Here is a 22,541-nt window from a genome sequence, read left to right on the forward strand (position 1 = left end):
AGAAAGAGTGAGACTGACTTTATTCTTGTGTGTAAATTACTCTTACATTAAAGAAGCTATATTAAAAATGAATATATATATTTCTATATAGATTTCTATATTGATATTCTATGTATATTTCTACATAGCCTCCTCACATACCTAGCTTCCCTCATAAACTCGCTGAATACATGAAGTTGTTTCCTCTCCTTTTACTGTCTTTAAATTCTCTCCCTTTCTGTTTGTGACTCTAGCAAACTGATCTTGACTTCTGAATGTTTCTATCCCTGATTTTCATGATAGGACAACATTCCAAGTAAGGACTGATTATGGTCCTACATGAACAAGCACTAAGAATATATGTGAAATTGACAAGTAATTCCTATTCCCTGGAAGGGATAAATAATATGAGATCTAGACCCTGACCTCTGCAAATCTAGTCCATTCAAGTATAATGTACCAACTATTTACAAAACTATATAATAGAATATCAATTGAAAAAAAATGTCTCAGCCCTAAGAATTCAGATAAGTAAGTTGTACATGAAACAACAATAGCAAGACCATAATTTAAGTCATACTTACAGGTTGTTTAAATAATGACTTATTTCTACGCATGGTTTGAGAAAAGCAAAATAAGACAGGGATCACTTTCAAGTGATACTAGTAGGGAAGGCCTTAAAGAAAATGATTATCATGGACTTGTAAATAAGAAGATATTTTAGGTAGACGGAATTACAAAAGAAAAGTATGTAGGTAAACTCTTTCTGGGGAGTAGCCTCTATCTTTTTTTTTTTTTTTTTTTTTGACATGGAATCTCACTCTGTCACCCAGGCCTGAGTACAGTGTGGTGTGATCTTGGCTCACTGCAGCCTCTGCCTCCCAGGTTCAGACAATTCTCCTGCCTCAGCCTCCCAAGTAGCTGGGATCACAGGCATGTGCCACCCTGCCCTGCTAATTTTTGATTTTGTTTTTTTTTTAGTAAAGATGGGATTTCACCATATTGGCCAGGCTGATCTTGAACTCCTGACCTCAAGTGATCTGCCCACATTGGCCTCCCAAAGTGCTGGGATTACAGGCATGAGCCACTGTACCCGGCCTACATTTTGAATAATTTTTAGAGATGGAATACAGAATTATAAAGTATCTGGAGTAGGAGTTACTTTATAGATAAAAGAAAAATCAATTACCTTTTTTAAAGACAGGAATTATGGATGGTCCTCCATTCTTCTCCAGACTAAAAGAAAAACATTTTTATCATTATTAAAATAAATAAAGACATAATGCACCCAGAAAAAATATATGAAGAAATAATGGTACCAGGTTTAATGACTAATGACCTAATTCATACATGTTACCTCCACTAACTGCATGTTACATGTAAGTATTTTATATTCAGTCACTTATTTACTCTAAGCATTTGGAACATTAAATCTGCTTGAAGTGATCAGGGGAAGTGTTACAGAAAAAGAGACTTCAGCTGGGTTTTGAAGAAGATAGTTCTGAAAAAGGGGTATATTTTTCTACTTCCCACAAAGTCATCACATGGGCTAGCCGTGGGAGTGACTGTGTAAAATACTACTTACATTATTTATTGTAATTCTTTGAACCAATGAAAATTATTTAGCATTATCAATTATAACAGTTATAATATAAGTTCCTTGGCTTATCATAAAATTAGGTCACCTGTTTCAGACTTTCAGTTTTTTAAAGTAGATCCAAAGATGTACTCATCATTCTCTTTACTTAAAATTGCTGGAGAATCTATGTTTGTACATGGCTATCTACAATCATAGATAACCATGATGCTCTATTGGATCCTATTCTCTTCCATTATCATAGAGTTAATCATGTATTTTGAGTAGTTCTATTTCCTATGTATGAATCACTACTTGCAGAGAAAACTTGTAATTCAGTTCCATTTACAGAACAGATAATTTACTTAAAGAGATTCTCCTCTCTTCCTTTTTGTGGGGGACTTAAGTTTGTGATAAAACCACAACACTGAGTTAAAATCCTCTGAATTAAGTTCCTGGAAAACTTCACCATAATTTTAACCACTAAGCCTAATTTAGCCCTGTTTCTACCCTGAGAATTTGGCCTAGTCTAGAAGACTCATTTGATGCTAAGGTCGGGGTGATGGTCTTGTCTCAGAACTGTCAAATGTACCCCTAGTCTACTAAAAAGTGACTTCTTGAATCAGATGTGGTGGTCACCAGTCTCCCAAAAACTTTCTAAAATATGAATAATCCTGGCCAGAGAGGATCTTCAAGATCTAGGTGTATTCTTGTCTGCACCCACAACTCTGGTGCTAAGTTGCAATTAAAACAGGTTTTGGCAATGGCCATTTAGAATGAAGTTTATCCTCTGCTATATAGAAGATATATTCCTATAAAGAATAGTTCCTCTTGTTTGCTCTTACTAAACCTCCTTAAAGTTTTCTCTATCAATAATTTGACTACTGTGACTTCTAATATAGGACCATACCTTATGGGAGGAAGTCCCATCATTTGTTGCATTTGAAATTCCTTTAAAAAATGCTGGGTTAATACTCGCATCTCTGCTGATATTATTTTTTATACAAATGAACTGATTAGGTTTATTCCTGCATTCCTTTAATAGGATGCGGAAAGCATTTGCATTGTATGTTAAGTAGCCAAGAGCAGTGGAACAAGCTGCACGAACCTAAATGAAGAAACAGTTCTTTCTTAACCAATGGGCTTTGTTCTTAAAATATCTTAGTGATCTAATTAGCTACTGCATAGGGAAGTCTCTGTAAGGGAGGGAGCAAGTGTAAGCAAATATGTATGCAAACAAATGGCAATGTATAGATGGAAGCTTAACAGTCATATTTTTACCGAGAGCTGTCAACTGCCATTGATTTCTATTAGTTCTCAATCTTAACTAAATTTTAGAACCTTTCAGAATGTTTTTTTTTTTAAAGCCCACCAAGTAAATCAAAATGTTTTGAGGGTAGAATCTGGGCTTTTTTCCTTCTTCTTTTTTACGGTGTGACAGGTAATTCTAATGTACTGCCCAAGAAAGAACCTTTGAGTTTGAACTAAGGCAGTGGAGCACAACCTTGACAGTCCATTAGCATCACGCATATAACTTTGACAGTTATGCCTGTGTTCCACCCCTAGAAACTCTTATTTAATTATTTTGTTTATAGTTCTCACAGAAGTAGGACCAGATATTTTGACTGGAGAATAGCTAAGTGGTACATGTAGGAAACCTGAACTCTTGGCAACAGAAATCTTAGGGAAAGCAACTCATTTATTTACTTATTACTTTTTTTTTTTAACATTCAGATGTTACTAAAGCAACTCACTTTTCCACTGTTCAAAACAAAGAAAGAAGCACAAGTATCAGACCACAGGACTCTAGAAAAAAATAGTTCTTTGAGGAAAATTCCCTCTGTCTATGACCCATAGGTTGGTCATAAGACTAATTAAAAGTATGCTCTGGGCAGTTGTTATGGAATACGATAGGTGGTAGCATAAAAAGTTTCATCGAGTAAACATATTGGTCTTTATGTTGGTATCCAGTTGCTCTGTATGCTCATATGTGTTCTATACCTTGAACCCTGGACCTGCAGTTCAGCTGCTGGGAACTTGTTAGAAATGCAAATTCTAGGGCCCACCTCAAATGTACTGGCTCAGAAACTCCAGGAATGGGGCCAAACAATCTAACAGGCCCACCAGGTGATTCTGATATACTCTAAAGGTGGAGTAACACTGCTTTAGACCTTAGTGGAAGAGAGTTGGGGAACACTCAGAGGCAAGCCACTGCTGTGACCAGCACAGCCTCTTACACACACCCTTACATCTAACCCTGCTTGGCACATAAGGAAAACTATCCTATGTATTCCATTTTCATTCATTTCAAATCATAGAAATGACTTAGATCAGAGTCATCTGTTTTTGTTACTTGACAAACATTTTAATTATAAATTTCTTTGTCATCAACGTATTTATAAATTGACTCTCAATTCCAGCATTTAGATCACCTATTATATAGGGTTTTTTGTTTTCTAAATCAGAAACGAATTTGAACAGGTAGTTAGTTCTTTTTAAATCTTTAATTACAGTTGTTTTATACTGCTTTTGTTATTAAAATTCTAAGTCTTAGAGTTAAAACAAATGTATATTTTTATAGGAATTAAAATTGTAAATGGCAGATATGTATGACTAATTAGTATTGAGTTAGGAACATTTCAAAGTAGAGTTGATAAATCAAAACTCATCTTATATAGCATGTTATCTATTGCATTCCATGCATTATTAGGTATTCATATCGTCTCTTAAATTCATTTGTAAAATTCCATTGTACTATATTTTAAGGAAGAATAGGAGAAAAATATTTTTAAAATCATATTTTAACATTCTGAGGCTGGGCAGACAGCAAAAGCTAGTTTCTTCTGTAGAATTAGTCTGCTTGCCAAAGCTATATAAGTATGGTATATCTTCCAGAAAGATTCAAAAGATAAAATCTTATTACTAAATTTTATTTTTAATATTAAAAATAATTGAATTATATTGTATGATTAGTATGTTATTTCAACAATGGAGTACACACAGAGAGAACTCATTAATCTTAGTGAATTTTCTTTTTTTCTTTTTGACAGAGTCGCTCTCTGTCACCCAGGCTGGAGTGCAGTGGTGTAATCTTGGCTTATTGTAATTTCCATTTTCCAGGCTCAAGCAGTGCTCCTACCTCAGCCTCCCAAGTAGCTGAGACTAAAGGTGTGTTCCACCACACCCGGCTAATTTCCTGTATTTTTTGTAGAGACAGGGTTTTGCTACGTTGCCCAGGCTGGTCTTGAACCCATGAGCTCAAGCTGTCCGCTCGCCTCAGCCCTCTCAAAGTGCTAGGATTACAGACATGAGCCACCACAGCCAGCCCTGAATTTTCTTCTGCCACTGTTAATCATAATATTAAAATGCTGCATGTACATATTGAAATATTTATAAATAAAATTATATGATGCTTGAAATTTGCTTTGAAAATAATTTAGTAGAAGTGAGTGGATGTACAGATCAAATAAGATTGGCTATGAGTTGATGACTGCTGAAACTGGGTCACAGGAATATTTAGATTCATTATGCTACCCTTTCATTTTATATATATTTGAAATTTCCCATAATAAAAGTCTCACACACACACTCACACACAATGGTCACCTAGCAACAGGCAGAAGGAAAAGTATTCTCAAGCTTGAGAAACTAGGTCTCAGTCCTGGTCAAAGTGTGGATTAACAGATAGCAGAATAGAACCTAGAGCCAAGTAGGAAAGAATGGCAATGGGAAATGTACCAAAGGACGTCAGATAGAGGGAAGTAAGAGAAACATGCTAAGACTTGACCGATTTCCACTTCTTTTCCATGTAGGGTTCACTCCTGCGGTATCACTGTGGAAGTCTACAGTAAATAATTTAGATTATAAAGTGGATATTAATGTTTCAAAATGAATCCCATAGTTTGATTACTTCTACCATGCCAGCTAGTATCAGATACAGGATAAGAACCAAGTTGGCTATTCCCAGTTCAGAGGGCTAGAAATTAATCCTTGAGGAAAGATATATTTTTCCATACCTTTTTTTCCCAAATGTCAACTTTCTTAAACTCTTTACTTCATGTATATTTTCATTTACCTATCTATCAAGGTGGTTATACCCACTGGCTACTTATTTTCACTTTATACACACTGTGATTTATGAATGGGAGAAGAGTGCCTGTTATTTATGCTCACTAACATTTCTTCAAAAGTATATTCATAATTAATTAGGCCACATATTTGAGTTGATTAAAAAGAGTAGAATAACAGTAACTAAATTAATGTGACTAATTTTATGTGGCTTGTGGAAATCAATCTCAATGGTTCGTTTCATATATTATTCTAGTTTGGTAGCATGACAATAATTAAATTATAATTTAAAAACAACACATAACTTGTTGCATCTCCATGTGACAATATTGATGTGCCTAGGTTCCTGGGTTCCTGACCTAGTTTTTATTGCATTCCTATTATTATCCATAAGATAGCGATTCATTCAGTGACATATTTAACTGCTGAACATCGCTCCCTCCCCTTTAACTTCTACAACATGTCTTTGTAATCTGAAGTCTCCCACTATAGGTTTAATGAAGGACCACAGTAATTCGGTACTGTTTCTAAAGCCCTAAGAGCACTAATGTACCTCTACAGTGCAGGTAGTTTGAGACAAAATACAAGAAACCCTAGAGGACTTTTAACTTGCCTTGTGATGATCCTTAGAATTAAAAATTTTAGTCACATCCAGATAAATCCTTTGGTTTATACTTAAACCTTCTAGTTCTCTAAGATTCTCTAGCATTTGTAGAACTGATCCACCTGAATATATCTATTATAAGACAAATCAAGGGTCTAGAGAGTGAAGTTGGTGGTAGCAAAGTGGGAGGGAAGGCAGAATACTTGATAGTGGAATGTGTAGTAAAAGAAAAGAGAGAAGAAGGGTGCACATGAGTAAAGTAATGAGAGTAAAATCTAGAAGGAACAGAGGGTCAAATGTGGCTTAGAGAGTCACTCAGACATTCATTTAGTCTCCTCACCCTATTATTTTTCATATATATTTCTTTCTTTCTTTTTTTTTTTTTTTGAGACCAAATGAATCTAGTGCTGTCCCCAAGGCTGGAGTGCCGTGGTGCGATCTTGGCTCACTGCAACTTTCACCTCCCGGGTTCAAGTGATTCGCCTGCTTCAGCCTCCCAAGTAGCTGGGACTACAGGCATGTGCCACCATGCCTGGCTAATTTTTGTCTCTTTAGTAGAGACGGGGTTTCACTATATTGGCAAGGCTGGTCTCGAACTCCTGATCACAGGTGATCTGCCCACCTTGACCTCCCAAAATATTTCCCATATTTTTATAGCAGCACTTTCCTTTTTTTGTACCACAGTAGAGCAAACTTTTATATTAAAAAAATAACATGACTTTATTCCCACCCACCTCCTGACCCTCCTTGATTCCTTTAAAATCTCACAGAACTGAGAGAAACATCACTGGCAATTTTCTTTCTGGTTGTGAAATGCCCTGTACAAAATAGTTCTCATTTCTCCAGGGTAGTGCTGTTAAAAGTGTAGCCTGTGAACAAGTGACAGTCCACAAATCATTAACGGTGGGATAACAAAATTGAGAAAAAACATTGAACAGAAACAAATCTTTATCGTTGAATATCAACTAATAATCATAGGAGGAAGAAGGGAATTTTTTTATTGCCCTTAGGCAAATGTTACATTTATTATTGTTGCATCAATGGATGTTAAGACTGGTGAGCAAAAGTGTGATGCAAAACAAAATATTTGCATAATCTCAGAGTGTCTCACCTTAAGATACTTATTCATTACAAAAGGAAAAACAATGAGTGAAGAAATATGGCAGCCCCATTTTAACCAAGTAATCAGTTAACATTACCAGTAAGATACATCAACATTATATGCCTCATGATACGATGTACTGGGAAGGTGAGTCAAGAAGACTACATTACTTCTGTGATATTCTTGCCAAAAGGTCTAACTTCAATTAATTACGGGGAAACATCAAAGTCAAACTGGGAGATATTCTATAAAATAACCGGTCTGGATTCATAAAAAATGTTGAAATCATAAAAGACCAATGAAATCATGAAAAACAAAGAAGGGCTGGGCTTCACAAACTGGAGGCTAAAGAGACAAGACATCTAGATGTAATATGAGACCCTGGATTAGATTCTGGAACAAAAAGTAGACACTAAAAAAATAAAAATATTTTTTTAAATTAAAAATATATAAAAACAACCAAAAGAAAGGACATTGCTGAGAAAACTGGCCAAATTTAAATAATGTCTGCAGATTAGTTGATAGTATTGTATCAGTGTTAATGTTCTAGTTGACATTTAGGAAAACTAGATGAAGGATATGCCAGAATACTAGTTTTATTAATTTTTGGAAAGTCTAAGATTATTTCAAAAGTTTTAAAGTTAAAAAAAAATCCCTCCATAATAGATTGCTGGGAAAAAGCTACTTCTTCATCACAAATAGTTTGAGAAGCACCACTTTAGCATATTGGATAAGAAGTGAATGACTGAGGGCTGAAAGCACATAAAATTATTTTTAAAATTTGATTTGGGACATAAGAGATTTGGTTTTTGACTCATCACCAAATATTAAAATTACTGCATTTCAATAATGAAATGGGACAACTCAGAAAAATATGGAGCAGTATTATCACATTATTATAAACTAATGACCTACAAAGAGATCTTTTACATGTTTTTTCTTAAATAATACACTGAATATTGCCATGAAGAAGACTTGAAGATAATTTGAGGAGGTGGTATAAAAACCATTTTTTTCTAAATGACCCTCAATATTTTGTAAAGGCATTACCTTTTCTGTTGAGTGAAGAAGATGAAAAACATCAGCATACTCAAATCCTTCATTTTCATGTAAGTCTTTCTGTAACACATCATTCCCTAGGACAATGCATGCCAAGGAAAATGCCACTTCAACCTAAATATATATTTTCAGAAATTATTTTTCACTTAGCTTTATGAAATTACACATTTCATTGTGCAGGCATTTATATAGGATACATTGTGGAAAGATACTATAAAATCTGATAAAATATAATCCATTGATTCCAGTTATCTTACTAGTGAAATAGCTGCACTTAACAACTCCCTCATAATTTTTAACAGCTGAGAAGATATTCTTTCTCTCTGTGTTCAGAGACCAACCACAGAGGTCCATTTGAGGGCACTGGAGAAGGGAATAAAGGCCAACAAAGTATGTAAAAAGGTATTATTTTAAGTGCATAGTTGTATCCCTTCCATATTTTAAAAAAAGTTTTAATTTTTTGACATGGATTAAAAAGCTATTTTGAACTGCTTGTTAACTACTGATCATTGAGTTGTAAGGCTTTGATGCAGCACCTATTAATTTAAGCAAAGCTTTGGGGAGTAGTACTAAGGAATAGTACTGCTATTTTTTCCTCCTCTAGTTCTGGAACCATTTAATGCACATTCTGAAGCCCATTAGGAAGCTGAATCTTGTATATTATTGGGACTTAGATAGGTTTTTAAAGTGCTATACTATGCATTTATATGAAAAACATTATGACTTTGAAAAATATGATTACTGAATTATTGCAAAACATTTTGTCCATTATAGAATCTTATTTTGAGAAAAAGTATTGAAATATGTTTACGGTCTATTTAAACAAAGTTCAGAACTCATTGAAAATATGCACTGAAATATAGATGGATACTTTTTTCTGATAACAAACACGTTTGTTTTAAAAAAATGCACCAAATGTGGTGGCTCAATCCTATAATCCCATCACTTTGGGAGGCCAAAGTAAGAGGATCTCTTGAGCCCAAGAGTTCAAGAACAACCTTTGCAAAATGGCGGAACTCCATCTCCAAAAAAAATACAAAAAATTAGCCAGGCGTGGTGATGCACTCTTGTAGTCGCAGCTACTCAGTGGGCTGAGGTGGGAGGATCACCTTACCCAGGAGGCAGAGGCTGCAGTGAGCCAAGATTGCACTACTGCACTCTAGCCTGGCTGACAGAGTGAGAGACCCCATCTCAATTTAAATAAATAAATAAAGATTAAAAAGAGAAACAGCCTGGGTACAGTGGCTCATACCTGTAATCCCAGCACTTTGGGAGGCCGAGGCAGGCAGATCACTTTAGGTCAGGCGTTCAAGACCAGCCTGGCCAACATGGTGAAACTCCATCTCTACAAAAATATAAAAATTAGCCAGGCGTTGTGGTACACACGTGTAATCCCCACTACTCAGGAGGCTGACACAGGAGAATTACTTGAACCCAGGAGGTGGAGGATGCAGTGAGCTGAGATGGCACCAATGCACTCCATCCAGCCTGGGCAATAGAGCGAGATTCTGTCTCAAAAAAAAAAAAAGGTATTTACTTAGATATTGTTCACCTATGTTACTCTATTTTCTCATCTCTAACAGTGTACATACCAAATTTTGAAGATAAAATAATTTTTTGCTGTTATAATTTCTTGCCTAGCTAACTATAGATGTCCTGAATTTTTAAAGCCTGGTTAAAACTATTTGAATAGATGTGAATGTCATTTTATTAAAGGCATTTTAGTGGAAGTAAATGGAAGACTGAATGAACCCCAACAACTCACAGTAATTCTTTGTAATGTCCTGCCTTTAAAACTATTACTTCCAGCCAGCAAAGGCTGTTTGGCAGCAGGCAGGGCTGGTTTGAGGTATAGTACTGACAAGATTCACTAATATTTGAGAAATATTGCCATATAAGTCACACATTCCCATTATCCCTGCCCAGTTTTAGCAACCGATGTCTGGGGAGGTAGGGAAGAAGTTCTGTAAATAAATAATCAAATATCTGAGGTAAAAACTTCTTTGAAGAGTAAAAACATAAAATTTTCTTGTCATATTTGAGGAAATTCTCTTTTAATAAAATTTACTAGTTATCTTATGGTTTGAAGCAACCTTTTTGTTTAAAACTTCTAGGATTTTGTTTATTTTTATTTTTGGCTTATTTCTCCAAGAAAAATAGGATTTAGTCTAAAAGATTAAATATTTTTACATTTATGAACTTGCATAAAGATACAAAGTTTTCTTTAAAATTATATTTTTGCTAATTTTTATCATATCAGAAAAAAAAGTAAACCTTTATATATACCTTAATGTTAGGAGAAGGGTGATTTCTTAGCAGTTGGATAAGTATTGGAAAGGCATTTTCATCTATAATATACTGATATCCTTTAGATGCTCCATAATGCATTTGTTTTTTTATGTATTATCAATTAATCATCTCTCTATTAAAGTCTTATTGTTCATACCAACTTCTATACTCACTTTATATCAATTTATGTCAAATATATTATTTTATTGTTATGAGTATTTTCTTCTTCATTTAATCATCTAATTATTTATTTATTCAATGCATATTTATTAAATAGCTACTATGTGCTAGACACTGTCCCAGGCACCAGGGAAAAAATGGTGAACCAATAAAACAAGGTTCCTTGTGGAACAAAAGGAAAGGCCAAAGTAAAGAACATAGCAATAAGTTCAATATTACTTGACAGTTACATCAGAGGGGAGTGACAGGAAGGTCATTTCCTCTTGAAGTAGGAAAGTAAAAAGGGCTTATAGGCCATGCTGGAAATGTGGACCATATCCTAGGTGATAGACAGTCACTGAGTAACTTAAACAAGAAGATATAATCAACTTTACATTTTAGATAGATCACTCAAGTAACACTTCGAATGTTAACCCTTAAAGATTAATAAAATTAAGAGAATGTGGGGAAAACCATTCTTTCTCTTACCCTGCATCAGTACAAAAAGTAGAAATTCCTCCACCCCTGGCAAACTCAGAAGTATTAAGAATAAAAGTTTACTCCTTATTCATCCTTCCTTATGAGAAGAGTAGTGAGTTACCTAATTTTTTAGTTTGAAGAATGAGTCATTGCAAATGCATGGTTTAGGTTCTTTTTGGCACTTTTTGTTGTTTTCTTGGAGCAAGCTTTCCAACAATAAGGCTGAAGTTTTGATCTCTATTTGTTTCCTGTCTGTTTCTCATCTGGACCCAAATTCTGAAAGGAGTGAAGTGTCTTTACTTGGCTCTTCGGTAATCCAAACTAGCTCTAAAGCTCAGGAAAGACATTGAGGATGTGGATAAAGAACTGGGAAGAGGCCGGGCGCTGTGGCTCACGAGTGTCATCCCAACACTCTGGAAGGCCAAGGTGGGCGAGGTCAGTTCAAAAGCAGCCTTGCCAACATGGTGAAGCCCCGTATCTACTTAAAAACTACAAAAATTAGCCAGGTGTGGTGGTGCATGCCTGTAATTCCAGTTACTCAGGAACCTGAGGCAGGAGAATTGCTTGAACCCGGGAGGCAGAGGTTGTAGTGAGCTGAGATTGTGCCATTGCACTCCAGCCTGGACAACAGAGTGAGACTCCATCTCAAATTAATAAATAAATAAATAATAAATTAATAAATAGAACTGTTTCTACATAGTTTAGCAGTTAGAAAACATACATTTGTGTTTTCGATATTTAGGTTACATTACACATGTTTAGATCTATTCAAAGATAGATTCAGGACATCTATTCATATATGACAAGTCCAAATCCATATTTCCTTCACTTAATATATCTGGTCACTATAAAATAATACAGAGATAGAGCTCACCTGAATCAGAACTCAGAAATCTGGTAAGATATGGGAGGCCTTTATGTTCTCTCACAGCTCTTTGATTGTTTTCATTTCCTATGCATAATACCTGTATACAGTTCATTACATTTACTAGCACACTTTCTATGATTAAGTTCAAGAGATTTATCAGACTTGGGATTCCATTCTAAAAATAAACCAAAAAAAAAAAGAAAGAAATATTTGCCATTATAGATACTTCACTGGTAATTGGTAAACAGCAAGAAGTAATCAACATATGCTAACTTAAGAAAATACTCTGTTATCTACTTCTTGACTGCACTCAAATGCCAACTTCTCAGAGGAATATTTTTCATCAGGCTCCCTCTCCCTCCCTTTTTCCTGCTGTATCCTTCCCTGAGAGTTTTGTCACTGAATAATAACATGGGTTTCTATTTTTGTAACTTCTATATGAGGGAGTTATTTATTATTAAAAATAATGGTCTATAAAAAGAACTTACATATTTGGCAATAACATTCTTGTTTTTACATTGAGCAATATCATATAGAATGACAGCACAGTGAGAGTTTAGTTCAGGCTCATCACAAACCAGTAGGTTGATTAGAGATGGAATGCCTCCTGCTTCCACCAAAGCATGCACTACACTTTTGTGGGTTGAGATATTTCTTAATAACCCGACAGTTTTGCACTGCAGTTTTATTTTGGAACTTTTTAATAGATTGAATAAGGCAGGAATGGTGCCTGTAATGAAAAGAGCAATAAAGAAAAAAACATAAATTATTGGTAACCATTCGTGATCAATATACCATGGTAATATTTAAATAATATTTGTGGATATTGCCATATAAACAGTTAGCAAATAATTTCATAAACTATTTATTAAATTATTTGAAACTACATGAAGAAACCTTCCGTCTTGTCTTTGGCATGGGCAGCTCTCATTGTTCATACATTTGATTTTCCTGTAGCACAATTATACATTTTATATTAGTAACCTTATGCCATCTTTGAAACACTGAATTCTGGCTTAAGATTATTGATAAATTATTTGTGCTATGACATTGTAGAGTTCAGTTTTGGTTACTGCATCAACTTTGTATGACACTGATATAGCAATTATTTGAGCATTTTATTATAATTTATTCTTATTTTATACCAGCATGTGAAAAACAAAAAGCTGAATCTAGTAAAAATGCAACATCAGTGTCAATTACAATTGGCTCAAAGATGAAAATCGTTGGGTATAGTAAAAATAGAAAATCTGGCTTCAGTTGGATGCCTGTTTTACTTATATTAACTCAATGAAAAACAGAAAGCACATTATAGGACACACACAAAATGCTAGAAAATATAATAGGTATAAAAAAACCTTATTTATTTGGCTACCTGAAATAAAATATCCCTCATTACTTCTTTAAGTCTATAGTTCACCTTTTGGATATAGAGCTTTTTGTACATGTTTTCAGGAATATATTAGGGAACCACCTACAATCAAATTTTAATTTATTCATATAATATTTATGGAGCATCTCATGTGCGTTCAATGAGTACATTACGGTAGTGGCTACCATATTGGACATTTTCAAATAGAACATTTTCCATATATATGTATGTTTGTGTGTGTGTATAGACAGACAGAAAGATAGGTAGACAGATATAGATATGGACAGGGTCTCACTAAGTTGCTTAGGCTGGTCTCAAACTCCTGGGCTCAAGCTATCCTCCTGCCTTGGCCTCTCAGAGTGCTGGGATTACAAGCATGAACCATCGTGCCTAGCTGAACATTTTCATCATTTCAGTAAGTTATTCTGGACAATGCTATTCTCAAAACAATCCTATGGGGTGGAGCCATTTTATTAGTGAATAAACTAAACTAAGAGAGGTTAAGCAATTATCTTAAGTTCTAAATGCAGAGCTAGTTACAAACCAGGCCTGACATTAAATCTGCTATTTATAATTTCAAAAGTAAATTGTGCAGATTACATACTAGGAATAATTTCTAAATAAAAGTAAAAATAAGAGTAGTATGGTAAAGTAATTTAATACTTAAATTATTACTTAACATCAGTTTTTAATTTTGTGAGCTTTTAAAAGAATAGAATTTATATAGTTTTTTGATCCTATGAAGCTTCCATGTGGAAAATAAAACATTGTTGACAGGTAAATGAAGTAATCTGAGCAAAAGAAACCTAAAATCAACTAAAATTTTTCCTTTACAATTAAAAATATATTTTAAAATGACTGCTGACTAAAATAGCATTACATAAAATAGCATTAAAAATAATTAGAGTTTGCATCACCTGCATCCAAAATACATCTCCAGTATTGATCATTTGCTAAGCAAATTACTTCCAAGGACATGACAGCCATCATCCTTCGTTTATAGCTTTCACACTGTAACATTTCTGTTAAGAGTTCAACAGAAAAACACAGCTGTAATTTACACAAGAGGCAATGAAATGCTTAATTCTGTTTTTGCACCAGCTAAGTAAAACCAAGGGTTGAGGTCACGAGTATTACCACCAAATGCATGGATTAAATTCCCCTCTCTGCATGGTTCCCTGTGAATTACTCACAAATTCCATCAGCCCGTGATCTTTGAGGTTTATAGTCTACATAATTAATGAAAAAATTCTGAAATTTCTTTTTTTTTGAGATGGGGTCTCAGTCTGTTGCCCAGGCGGGAGTGCAATGGCATAATCGCAGCTCACTGCTGCCTGGATCTCCCTGGGCTCAGGTGATCTACCATCTCAGCCTCTCTAGTAGCTCAGACTACAGGCATGCACTACCACACCCGGCTAATTTTTATATTTTTTGCACGGACAGCATTTTGCGATGTTGCCCAGGCTGGTCTCAAACTCTTGGGCTCAAGCAATTCCCCTCCCTTGGCCTCCTAAAGTGCTAGGATTACAGGCATGAGCCACTGTGCCTAGCCAAAATTTTTCATCTTTGGTCCGAATAGCTTAGGTTGGCTGGTCACATACTTCAAATTTCCTTGGAAAATAGTACATCTCTCTCTTGTCTAAAATAAGCTGTTAAATAAAATTTCAATGTGGGTTTTCAAGAATAGCAACGTAATCTATAGTACTGTTAATAAAAATCTAATATCCATTAAATTAGAAATTAGGCTTTATACATTTCCTCAGTATGAAAAAGATACTTTAAATACAATCTTGGGGGAAGTTTTACTACAGACAGAAGATATTACAAATATACATGTCTATTGTGCTAGAAAAGATACACAGACCATCTTTTCCTCATTAGAAAAGATACACAGACTATCTTTTCCTCATTAGAAAAGACACACAGCCTATCTTTTCCTCATGTCTTTAGCCAGCTACTCTACTACCAAATCTATCCTGAATCTACCTTGGCTACATTACTCTGTGGCATTCTCTTAAAATTCAGCTTCTACTCCAAGAGCTAATCCTGAGACCTCTAATTAACTGATTTTTCTTTTATGCATAGTGGAAATGGGCAGTGTGAGGAAGGAGAGCTATTGCAGGGCCAAGGCAAAACAGCAGTGGCCAGACGCTCACTGTTGTCTGTTCTTTGTGTCATTGTCAGGACTTCTCCACAATGGCTGTAGGAAGCAGCAGCTCTGGTGAATTTTTATGTTCTTTTAGGTCATTCCTGTTAGGGGCCAGAGCTTCCCACTATTAAGGTAGGTGTTTACAATGATTTAGTCTAGTAAAAGTAACAGGATAGTCCTCTCACTTCCTCCTAACAATACTACAAAATGATTTAAATGCACACAAATAAATATTAAAAACACTTTCCAATATCTCTTGGAGCTTGTATCCAGTATTTGGGATATGTTCCCAGTACCCACTAAATTCCAAGATCAGGTATTGAGCCAGTTTATAACCGAATATACAGACTTCTTGAATCAGTAGAATGGGGTTGAAAATCTTAAACATATCTTATCCGATCCTAAAATGAGTTGTTGGAAAAAAATCAGTTCTCATTCTCCAATTAATTTCTCTCTTTTGGCTTAAATTCATTTTTTATTTATATCAAATTAAGCATGTGCATGATTCAGAGTTAAATGTTACTAAAAGATCTATAACAAAACTTAGTAATTCTTGGCTCCACCCTCCCCACTGTTCTGGGTTCATCTCTCCATATACAGTTTGGACTCCTCCCTATACCTTCTATGATTTATAAATTTCCTTATTTCTACATATTTACATACACTGCTGTGTTTTGCTACATTGATTTGGACTTCATTGACTGACTTCATATTATGAAAAATGGGAAATTAACTCTTTCAACACTGCTCTGCTCTTTCCTCTCACTTTCCTCTCTCTGTATTTATAGCTTTTTGTTGAATCAGTATTAGGTACTTATATGATGATGTCTCTACATTATTCACAGCTGAGGACTGTAATGTACTATGGTTGTGTCTCATTTCTTATTTTTGTTTTTTTAAAAATAATTTCCTTATTTTACAATAGTTCCCCCCTTATCTGCAGAAGACACATTCCAGAACCCCCAGTGGATGCCTGAAACTGTAAATAGTACTGAACCCTGTATATACTATGTTTTTTTCTTGACAGATGCTTCTCAACTTATGATTGGTTATGTCCTGATAAACTCATTGTAAGTTGAAAATACCATAAATTGAAAATACATTTATAAACCTAATCTGCCAAACAGCATAGCTTACCTAGCTTAACTTAAATGAGCTTGGAATATTACTAGCTTAACTTAAATGTGCTTGGAATATTTACATTAGCCTACAGCTTGGCCAAATGATCTAACACAAAGCCTATTTTATAATAGAGTGTTTAATAACTCATGTAATTTATTGAATATTGTACTAAAAGTTAAAAACAAAATGGTTGTATGGGGACTGTAACTGCAGTTTCTTCTGAATGTGCATCACTTTTGCATGACTGTAGAGTAAAAAACCGTAAGTCAAACCAGACTGTCTGAACATACACCCATCTATAATAAAGTCTGTAGGCATAGTAATAGCTTAACAACAACTAATAATAGATTACAACAATATATATTAATAAAAGTTATATGAATGTGCTCTATCCCTCTGTCTCAAAGTATCTTATTGTACAGTACTGCAGGGAACCAAAACCACCAAAAGATAAGCCGCTGAGAAGGCGAGACTGCTGTATTTCATCTGCTTAATTTTCCTTTTACCTACTGATAATTCCTTCCATCTTTTTCCTCTAGACTGGATACACAGTTCCATTGTGGAACTTCCCTTTGCTATCTTCCTTGAAATTCCCTATGCTTTACGCATGGGTAAGACTCCTAGTTTCCTGAGTCTCTCTCCTTTCTACTTATTGGGGAGAATTCTAGCCTTGACATCTTTAGGTCTTGCCAAGTTAGGCTCTGAGGAGAGCATTCCTGATGGGCACTGCCAATTCTCAAGCCTTTTGAGGATTTATGTGTGAGTCTAAGGGGTTCTCAGCTTTTTAGGCTTAGTCCTAAGCCCTGCCTGACTGTTTCCATCTTCCAGTATTTTATTGCTGTTGTATCCTTTCTTGTTTTTCCATGCTTATCTGCTGCTGGTGGTATTATTATTGTTTAATCACCATGTAATTTTAGTGAGGGTCATTAAAGGGAGTAAAATTAGATATGTCCATATAAGTGGCCTAGTAACTTACCCTTATTTTGGCTAGACTGAATGCAAATTTGAAAGAAAAAAAAAACTCAGGTGGAATTTTTCACAAAACATTTGTCAAAATATAACAAAAGATTTTGCTAAATTTGTCTCTACAATTGGGAGGCAAGAATAAATTGGAGGGAATGTTTTTCACTTAAAATTTCCTCTTTCCTTTTTCTTAATGAAGGAGATGTTTCAACTTTTGGAGAAAGTTGGAAAATAAAAATAAATGTAGTTGTGTAAAATACAGTCTGTTTGGGTCACATCTTTGATTTTAACTTGGAAATAAAACTATGTTTGCACACACAAAAATTTAGCTCTTTATTATTTGTATTTTTATTTCTAGTTTTAATTAATAAAATGTTTATTTCATGATTTTTAAATATTTAAAATATAATGCATATGTTTTCTTTGTTTCAGAGTATCAATAATTAAACTAAATAATAATCAGAACATGTATTTATAAAGAGATTATACTCACCTACCAAAGTTTTCCACCCTGGGAGTTCAGGAATATTTAACTTTATTATATATTTGAGAACCTCTGTGTGAAAAGTTAACACTGATAAATGGATTATATTATTTCCTTTAATATCTGTTTTTCTCCAGTTAGCACTGACAGAAAACAGGCACTGAATACTATCCAGTGCTCCTGAAGTGGCAGCAAGTAACAGCGGAGTGCACTGATTCCTAAAAATTAAGAAACATGCTGTAACAAGAAAAAACACACATATAGTGTCAAATTTGCTTTTTGTAAAAGTATTCAAATTGCAATTGGAGTAAGTCTGACTGACACCACCACCTTCTGGTCTTAGGAATTCCCATCTTCTGTATTCTACACGTAAATGAATTTGCCCCTTTGCCATGCCATCCTTAGTATGGGTCCCTACCCACCTTTCCAACTTAATTATCATGACTTAAAATTTGTTTGGAAGATGATAATGCACAAAGTTCTTACAATACCCTATCCTATCTAAGTCTTACAACTACTCTGTAAGTGAAGGAAAAAGCAAAGCAAGTATTATCAGTCCATTTTATAAACGATGTAACTGAAGCTCAGAAATTAGTTACACCCATTACTTCATGTCCAGTTTTCAAATCCCAGCTTATTCATTGTGGCAAAAACTAAGAGTTTTGCTCAAAAACTCTTATCTGATTTTTAGATAGTGAAGATCTTTTCTTTGGTTATCCATTTCCCAGCTTCTTCTTCTTCTTTTTTTTTTTTTTTTTTTTTTTTGAGATGGAGTCTCACTCTGTTGCCCAGGCTGTAGTACAGTGGTACAATGTCAGCTCACTGCAGCCTCTGCCTCCCCAGTTCAAGTGACTCTCACCCCTCAGCCTCCAGAAGAGCTAGGATTATGAGCATGTACCATCGTGCCTAGCTAATTTTTGTATTTTTAGTAGAGGGGGGTTTTGCTATGTTATCCAGGCTGGTCTCAAACTCCTGACTTCAAGTGATCTGCCTGCCTTGGCCTCCCAAAGTGCTGGTATTATAGGTGTGAGCCACTGTACCTGGCCTCTTCTTTCTTCTCATAGCTACAATGTAGACATTATGGTGAAAGTGGGACTTGGCATCTGAGGGACACCTGCCTCCTCTGGTGGATTCCACATATTAAATGTGTCAAGAAGAAGCTGGTGTCCCTCATACTAACAAGCCATTATGCTAGCCCTAGACCACTGAATAATAGTGGACAGGTTATTAGAAAACCTAAAAAACCTGAATGAAAGTAGCTCTAAATCAGGCTCAGAGATCCAAAATAATAACCTGGCTTTAGATTTCCAGCCAAGAATGTACTTTCTGGAGAAGTTACACCTATATCCTAAATGCTGATCCATAGCTAAATTGTAAAACAAAAGACTGTTGGTTTTTTTTTTAATTTCAAAGTTATTTTACTCTTTTTAATGTATTTCTCTTCCAAATAGCACTAGATAGTTCTCCTGTAATCCAAAACCTATCCCATTTGATCTGAAGTCCTAGGGCTGCCATCTGGTTGTGTAGGATCCAGTGTAGAGCAATTCTCCCCTCCCTAGTCTCAGGCTTCTCCAGGGCACTGAGTAAAACATTTAACATGAAAAATTAATCTGCAGAACCATACTATTGGAACAAGATTAGGAACAACTCCCTAGGAATTAGTCCTTATTCTTTCAGAAAACATGCATAGGTTGATAGAAGCTCTTGTCTTTTTAAATTCTAGAGACAGTGAGTAGAAAGGATAGCAGAGTAAACTTTACATATCTTTCAAATTACCCATGCCAATCACCTTTTAGTGGCAGTGTGTTCGGCAAGCCATGAAAAGCAGAACTTTATATTTGATTTAATTTTCTTTCTTCTTGTTTTTTTATTATTGCCTAGACATGAACCTTAACCTGATATAAGTGCTTAATGACTTACTCAGCTGTTGCCTCAGCTTCTAGCAAACCAGGATCCTTCCTACAGAGAGCAATAATGACGCAAATGTTGTCATAGAAAGCCGCAAAGTGAATCGGCATCCAGCCTCTTTTTTCAGAAAGCGTGTAATCAGCTTTGAAACAGAGTAGACAGACTGATGTTTCTAATGAGCAAGCCTGTGCGGCAAGGTGTAGAGGTGTTGGACCTAGAACGGTTGGACAATTACTACAGTGATCAAAGCACTAACATTCCTAAAAAAGCCTAAATGCCTTATTGCTATCCAAGCACAGAGCTTAGTATTGTATAATATAAAATCTCCAAAGTAAGCATTAAAAAAATACTTAGGTAACCCTATATTCCTTTATTTAACTCGTGATATCCAACCATTAAAAATCCATACTTAGAAACAAAACCCAAAATTTTTTTAAAAATCCAAACTTCTTTATAAGCAAAGAAAAATGAGTAACATTTAAAATATTAAATATTTGAAAAAATAAAATGTTAAATATTTGAAAATTTAAGTCAATATGTACAACAGTCTTACGGTAAATTATTTCTTGTTTATTTTCCATTTGACTCAAGTATTTTAGTAGAGGATAAGAGCCTTTCAAATTGAAAAACATATAGATTTTCACAAAGGCCTCTATTTCACTAAATCCAATGGGCACTTTTCTTTTATTTTTTTCCATTGTATATAGGTCTTTATAATTTGAGTAGATTCCCAAAAATGGGCCAGGTACGATGGCTGGTGCCTGTAATCCCAGCACTTTGGGAGGCCAGGGCAGGTGGATCACCTGAGGTCAGGAGTTCAAGACCAGCCTGGAGAGAACCTGGTGAAATTCCGTCTCTACTAAAAATACAAAAAAAAGAAAAAGAAAATTTAACTGGGCATGGTGGTGCATGCCTGTAGTCCTAGCTACTCAGGAGGCTGAGGCAGGAGAATTGCTTGAGCCCAAGAGGCAGAGGTTGTAGTGAGCCAAGATTGTGCCACTGCACAACAGAGCAAAACAACAGAGCAAGACTCTACCTCAAAAAGAAAAAAAAAAAAATCCCAAAAATGGGAGTTGCTGGGTGAAAGTATATAATTATCCATAGCATCATTATTACCAGTAATATATATTGCAAAATTATTCTCCCAAACCATAATAGCAATTCATACCTTTACCACCTGATATGGGGGTTTTGCTCTGTGGCCTCACCCAAATCTCATCCTGAATTGTAATCCCCACATATCGAAGGAGAAAGGTAACTGGATCACAAGGACAGTTCCCCCATGCTGTTGTAATGATAGCAAGTAAACTGTCACATGAGTGCAACTGTCATTTTTCAATTTTCACCTTAGTTATTTCTCAATAACATTTTACACCATGGTCCACTTCTTCCTATTTCAAATAATTTCTTCTCTTGGCTTTTGTGATATCACACTCCCAATTTTTGTCTAACCTTACTGGTTACTTCTTGGCAGTCTCCTTTGGAACCTTCTCATTGTCCTAATATCCAAATGAGCTTTAAGGCTCAATCTTGGGCCTTTTTATCTTCTCAGTAACTTTGCTTACCATATACAAATTGATGACTCCAAGGATTATAGCTCTAGATCTGATTTCTTCTGATTTGCAGATCTGTATCTTTGACATCTCGTAAAGCGTCTTCACACTTCCCCTCAAACTTAATGTATTAAATATTGAACTTCTGTCCTTACCTCCAAACCTGGTCCTCTTTTATTGCTTCCTAAATCAGTGAGAGAGATCATGATCCAGCCAGTTCTACAGACCACAAATCTAGAAGACTCTTTGGCACCTCCCTCTCATTTTCTTCTCCATAACTAGCCCATCCCCAAGTCTAAATATCTCTAGAACCCATCTCTACCACCATCACCATCCTAATCCAAGCCATAATCATCTCCCAACTGCTATTTCCACCTTGTTTTGCCCTTATCCAATCCAGTTTTTCAGAACGTAAATCTGATCTTTTCATTTCCTTGCTCAATGGCTTCTCAAGGCCATCTGTTTATGAGGAACAATGACACAATTCACTGGCTCCAACTTAACTTGAAACACCAGCTACGAGTACCTTCTTCACCTACCTCCCAATAAAACCATCCACACATTGTTCTCTTCATTCTGACTTTCTTGTAGCTCCCCAAATGTAGTAAAATTACACATCCCAGGTTACCCAGGAAAGTACTGGCCAATGCCTGTTGCACCAGCATAATTATTAATAGTGCCCTTTCACTTTTCAAGTCTCCCTGATTCTGATGGTGAATTATCTTGTCACCCTGGGCTATTCCTGCTCTCTGACACCTTCCGTCTCCCCAACAATTTCTCCCTTATCAGGATCTAGCTAACTCCTA

At 35.3% G+C, this 22,541-nt stretch overlaps 2 protein-coding genes across 11 annotated transcripts in view; one reads left to right on the top strand and one right to left on the bottom strand.

The window, feature by feature from the left end:
* OSGEPL1 (O-sialoglycoprotein endopeptidase like 1) overlaps positions 1–17,218 on the top strand; it is a 38,958-nt gene extending 21,740 nt beyond the window's left edge. For 3 of the 10 annotated variants that reach the window (XM_078327097.1, XM_078327114.1, XM_078327101.1), the window contains exon 9: positions 16,733–17,218. The gene's annotated coding sequence lies outside the window, so the exon portion shown is untranslated. Of the gene's footprint in view, positions 1–4,605; positions 12,008–16,732 lie in introns of those variants that run through there. The other 7 variants (XM_078327118.1, XM_078327109.1, XM_078327094.1 and 4 more) reach the window with 5 other exon arrangements.
* ANKAR (ankyrin and armadillo repeat containing) overlaps positions 1–22,541 on the bottom strand; it is a 61,652-nt gene that overhangs the window by 3,316 nt on the left and 35,795 nt on the right. Inside the window, 12 exon segments of the mRNA XM_078375626.1 lie at positions 1,169–1,215; positions 2,466–2,515; positions 2,517–2,663; positions 3,310–3,316; positions 8,234–8,502; positions 10,675–10,781; positions 11,326–11,369; positions 12,163–12,359; positions 12,673–12,914; positions 14,474–14,578; positions 18,284–18,492; positions 20,195–20,396. Of these exon segments, the coding sequence (XP_078231752.1) occupies positions 1,169–1,215; positions 2,466–2,515; positions 2,517–2,663; positions 3,310–3,316; positions 8,234–8,502; positions 10,675–10,781; positions 11,326–11,369; positions 12,163–12,359; positions 12,673–12,914; positions 14,474–14,578; positions 18,284–18,492; positions 20,195–20,396 (1,626 nt within the window).

The sequence above is a fragment of the Callithrix jacchus genome, chromosome 6 (genome assembly GCF_049354715.1).
Source record: "Callithrix jacchus isolate 240 chromosome 6, calJac240_pri, whole genome shotgun sequence".
Taxonomy (NCBI): Eukaryota; Metazoa; Chordata; class Mammalia; order Primates; family Cebidae; genus Callithrix; species Callithrix jacchus.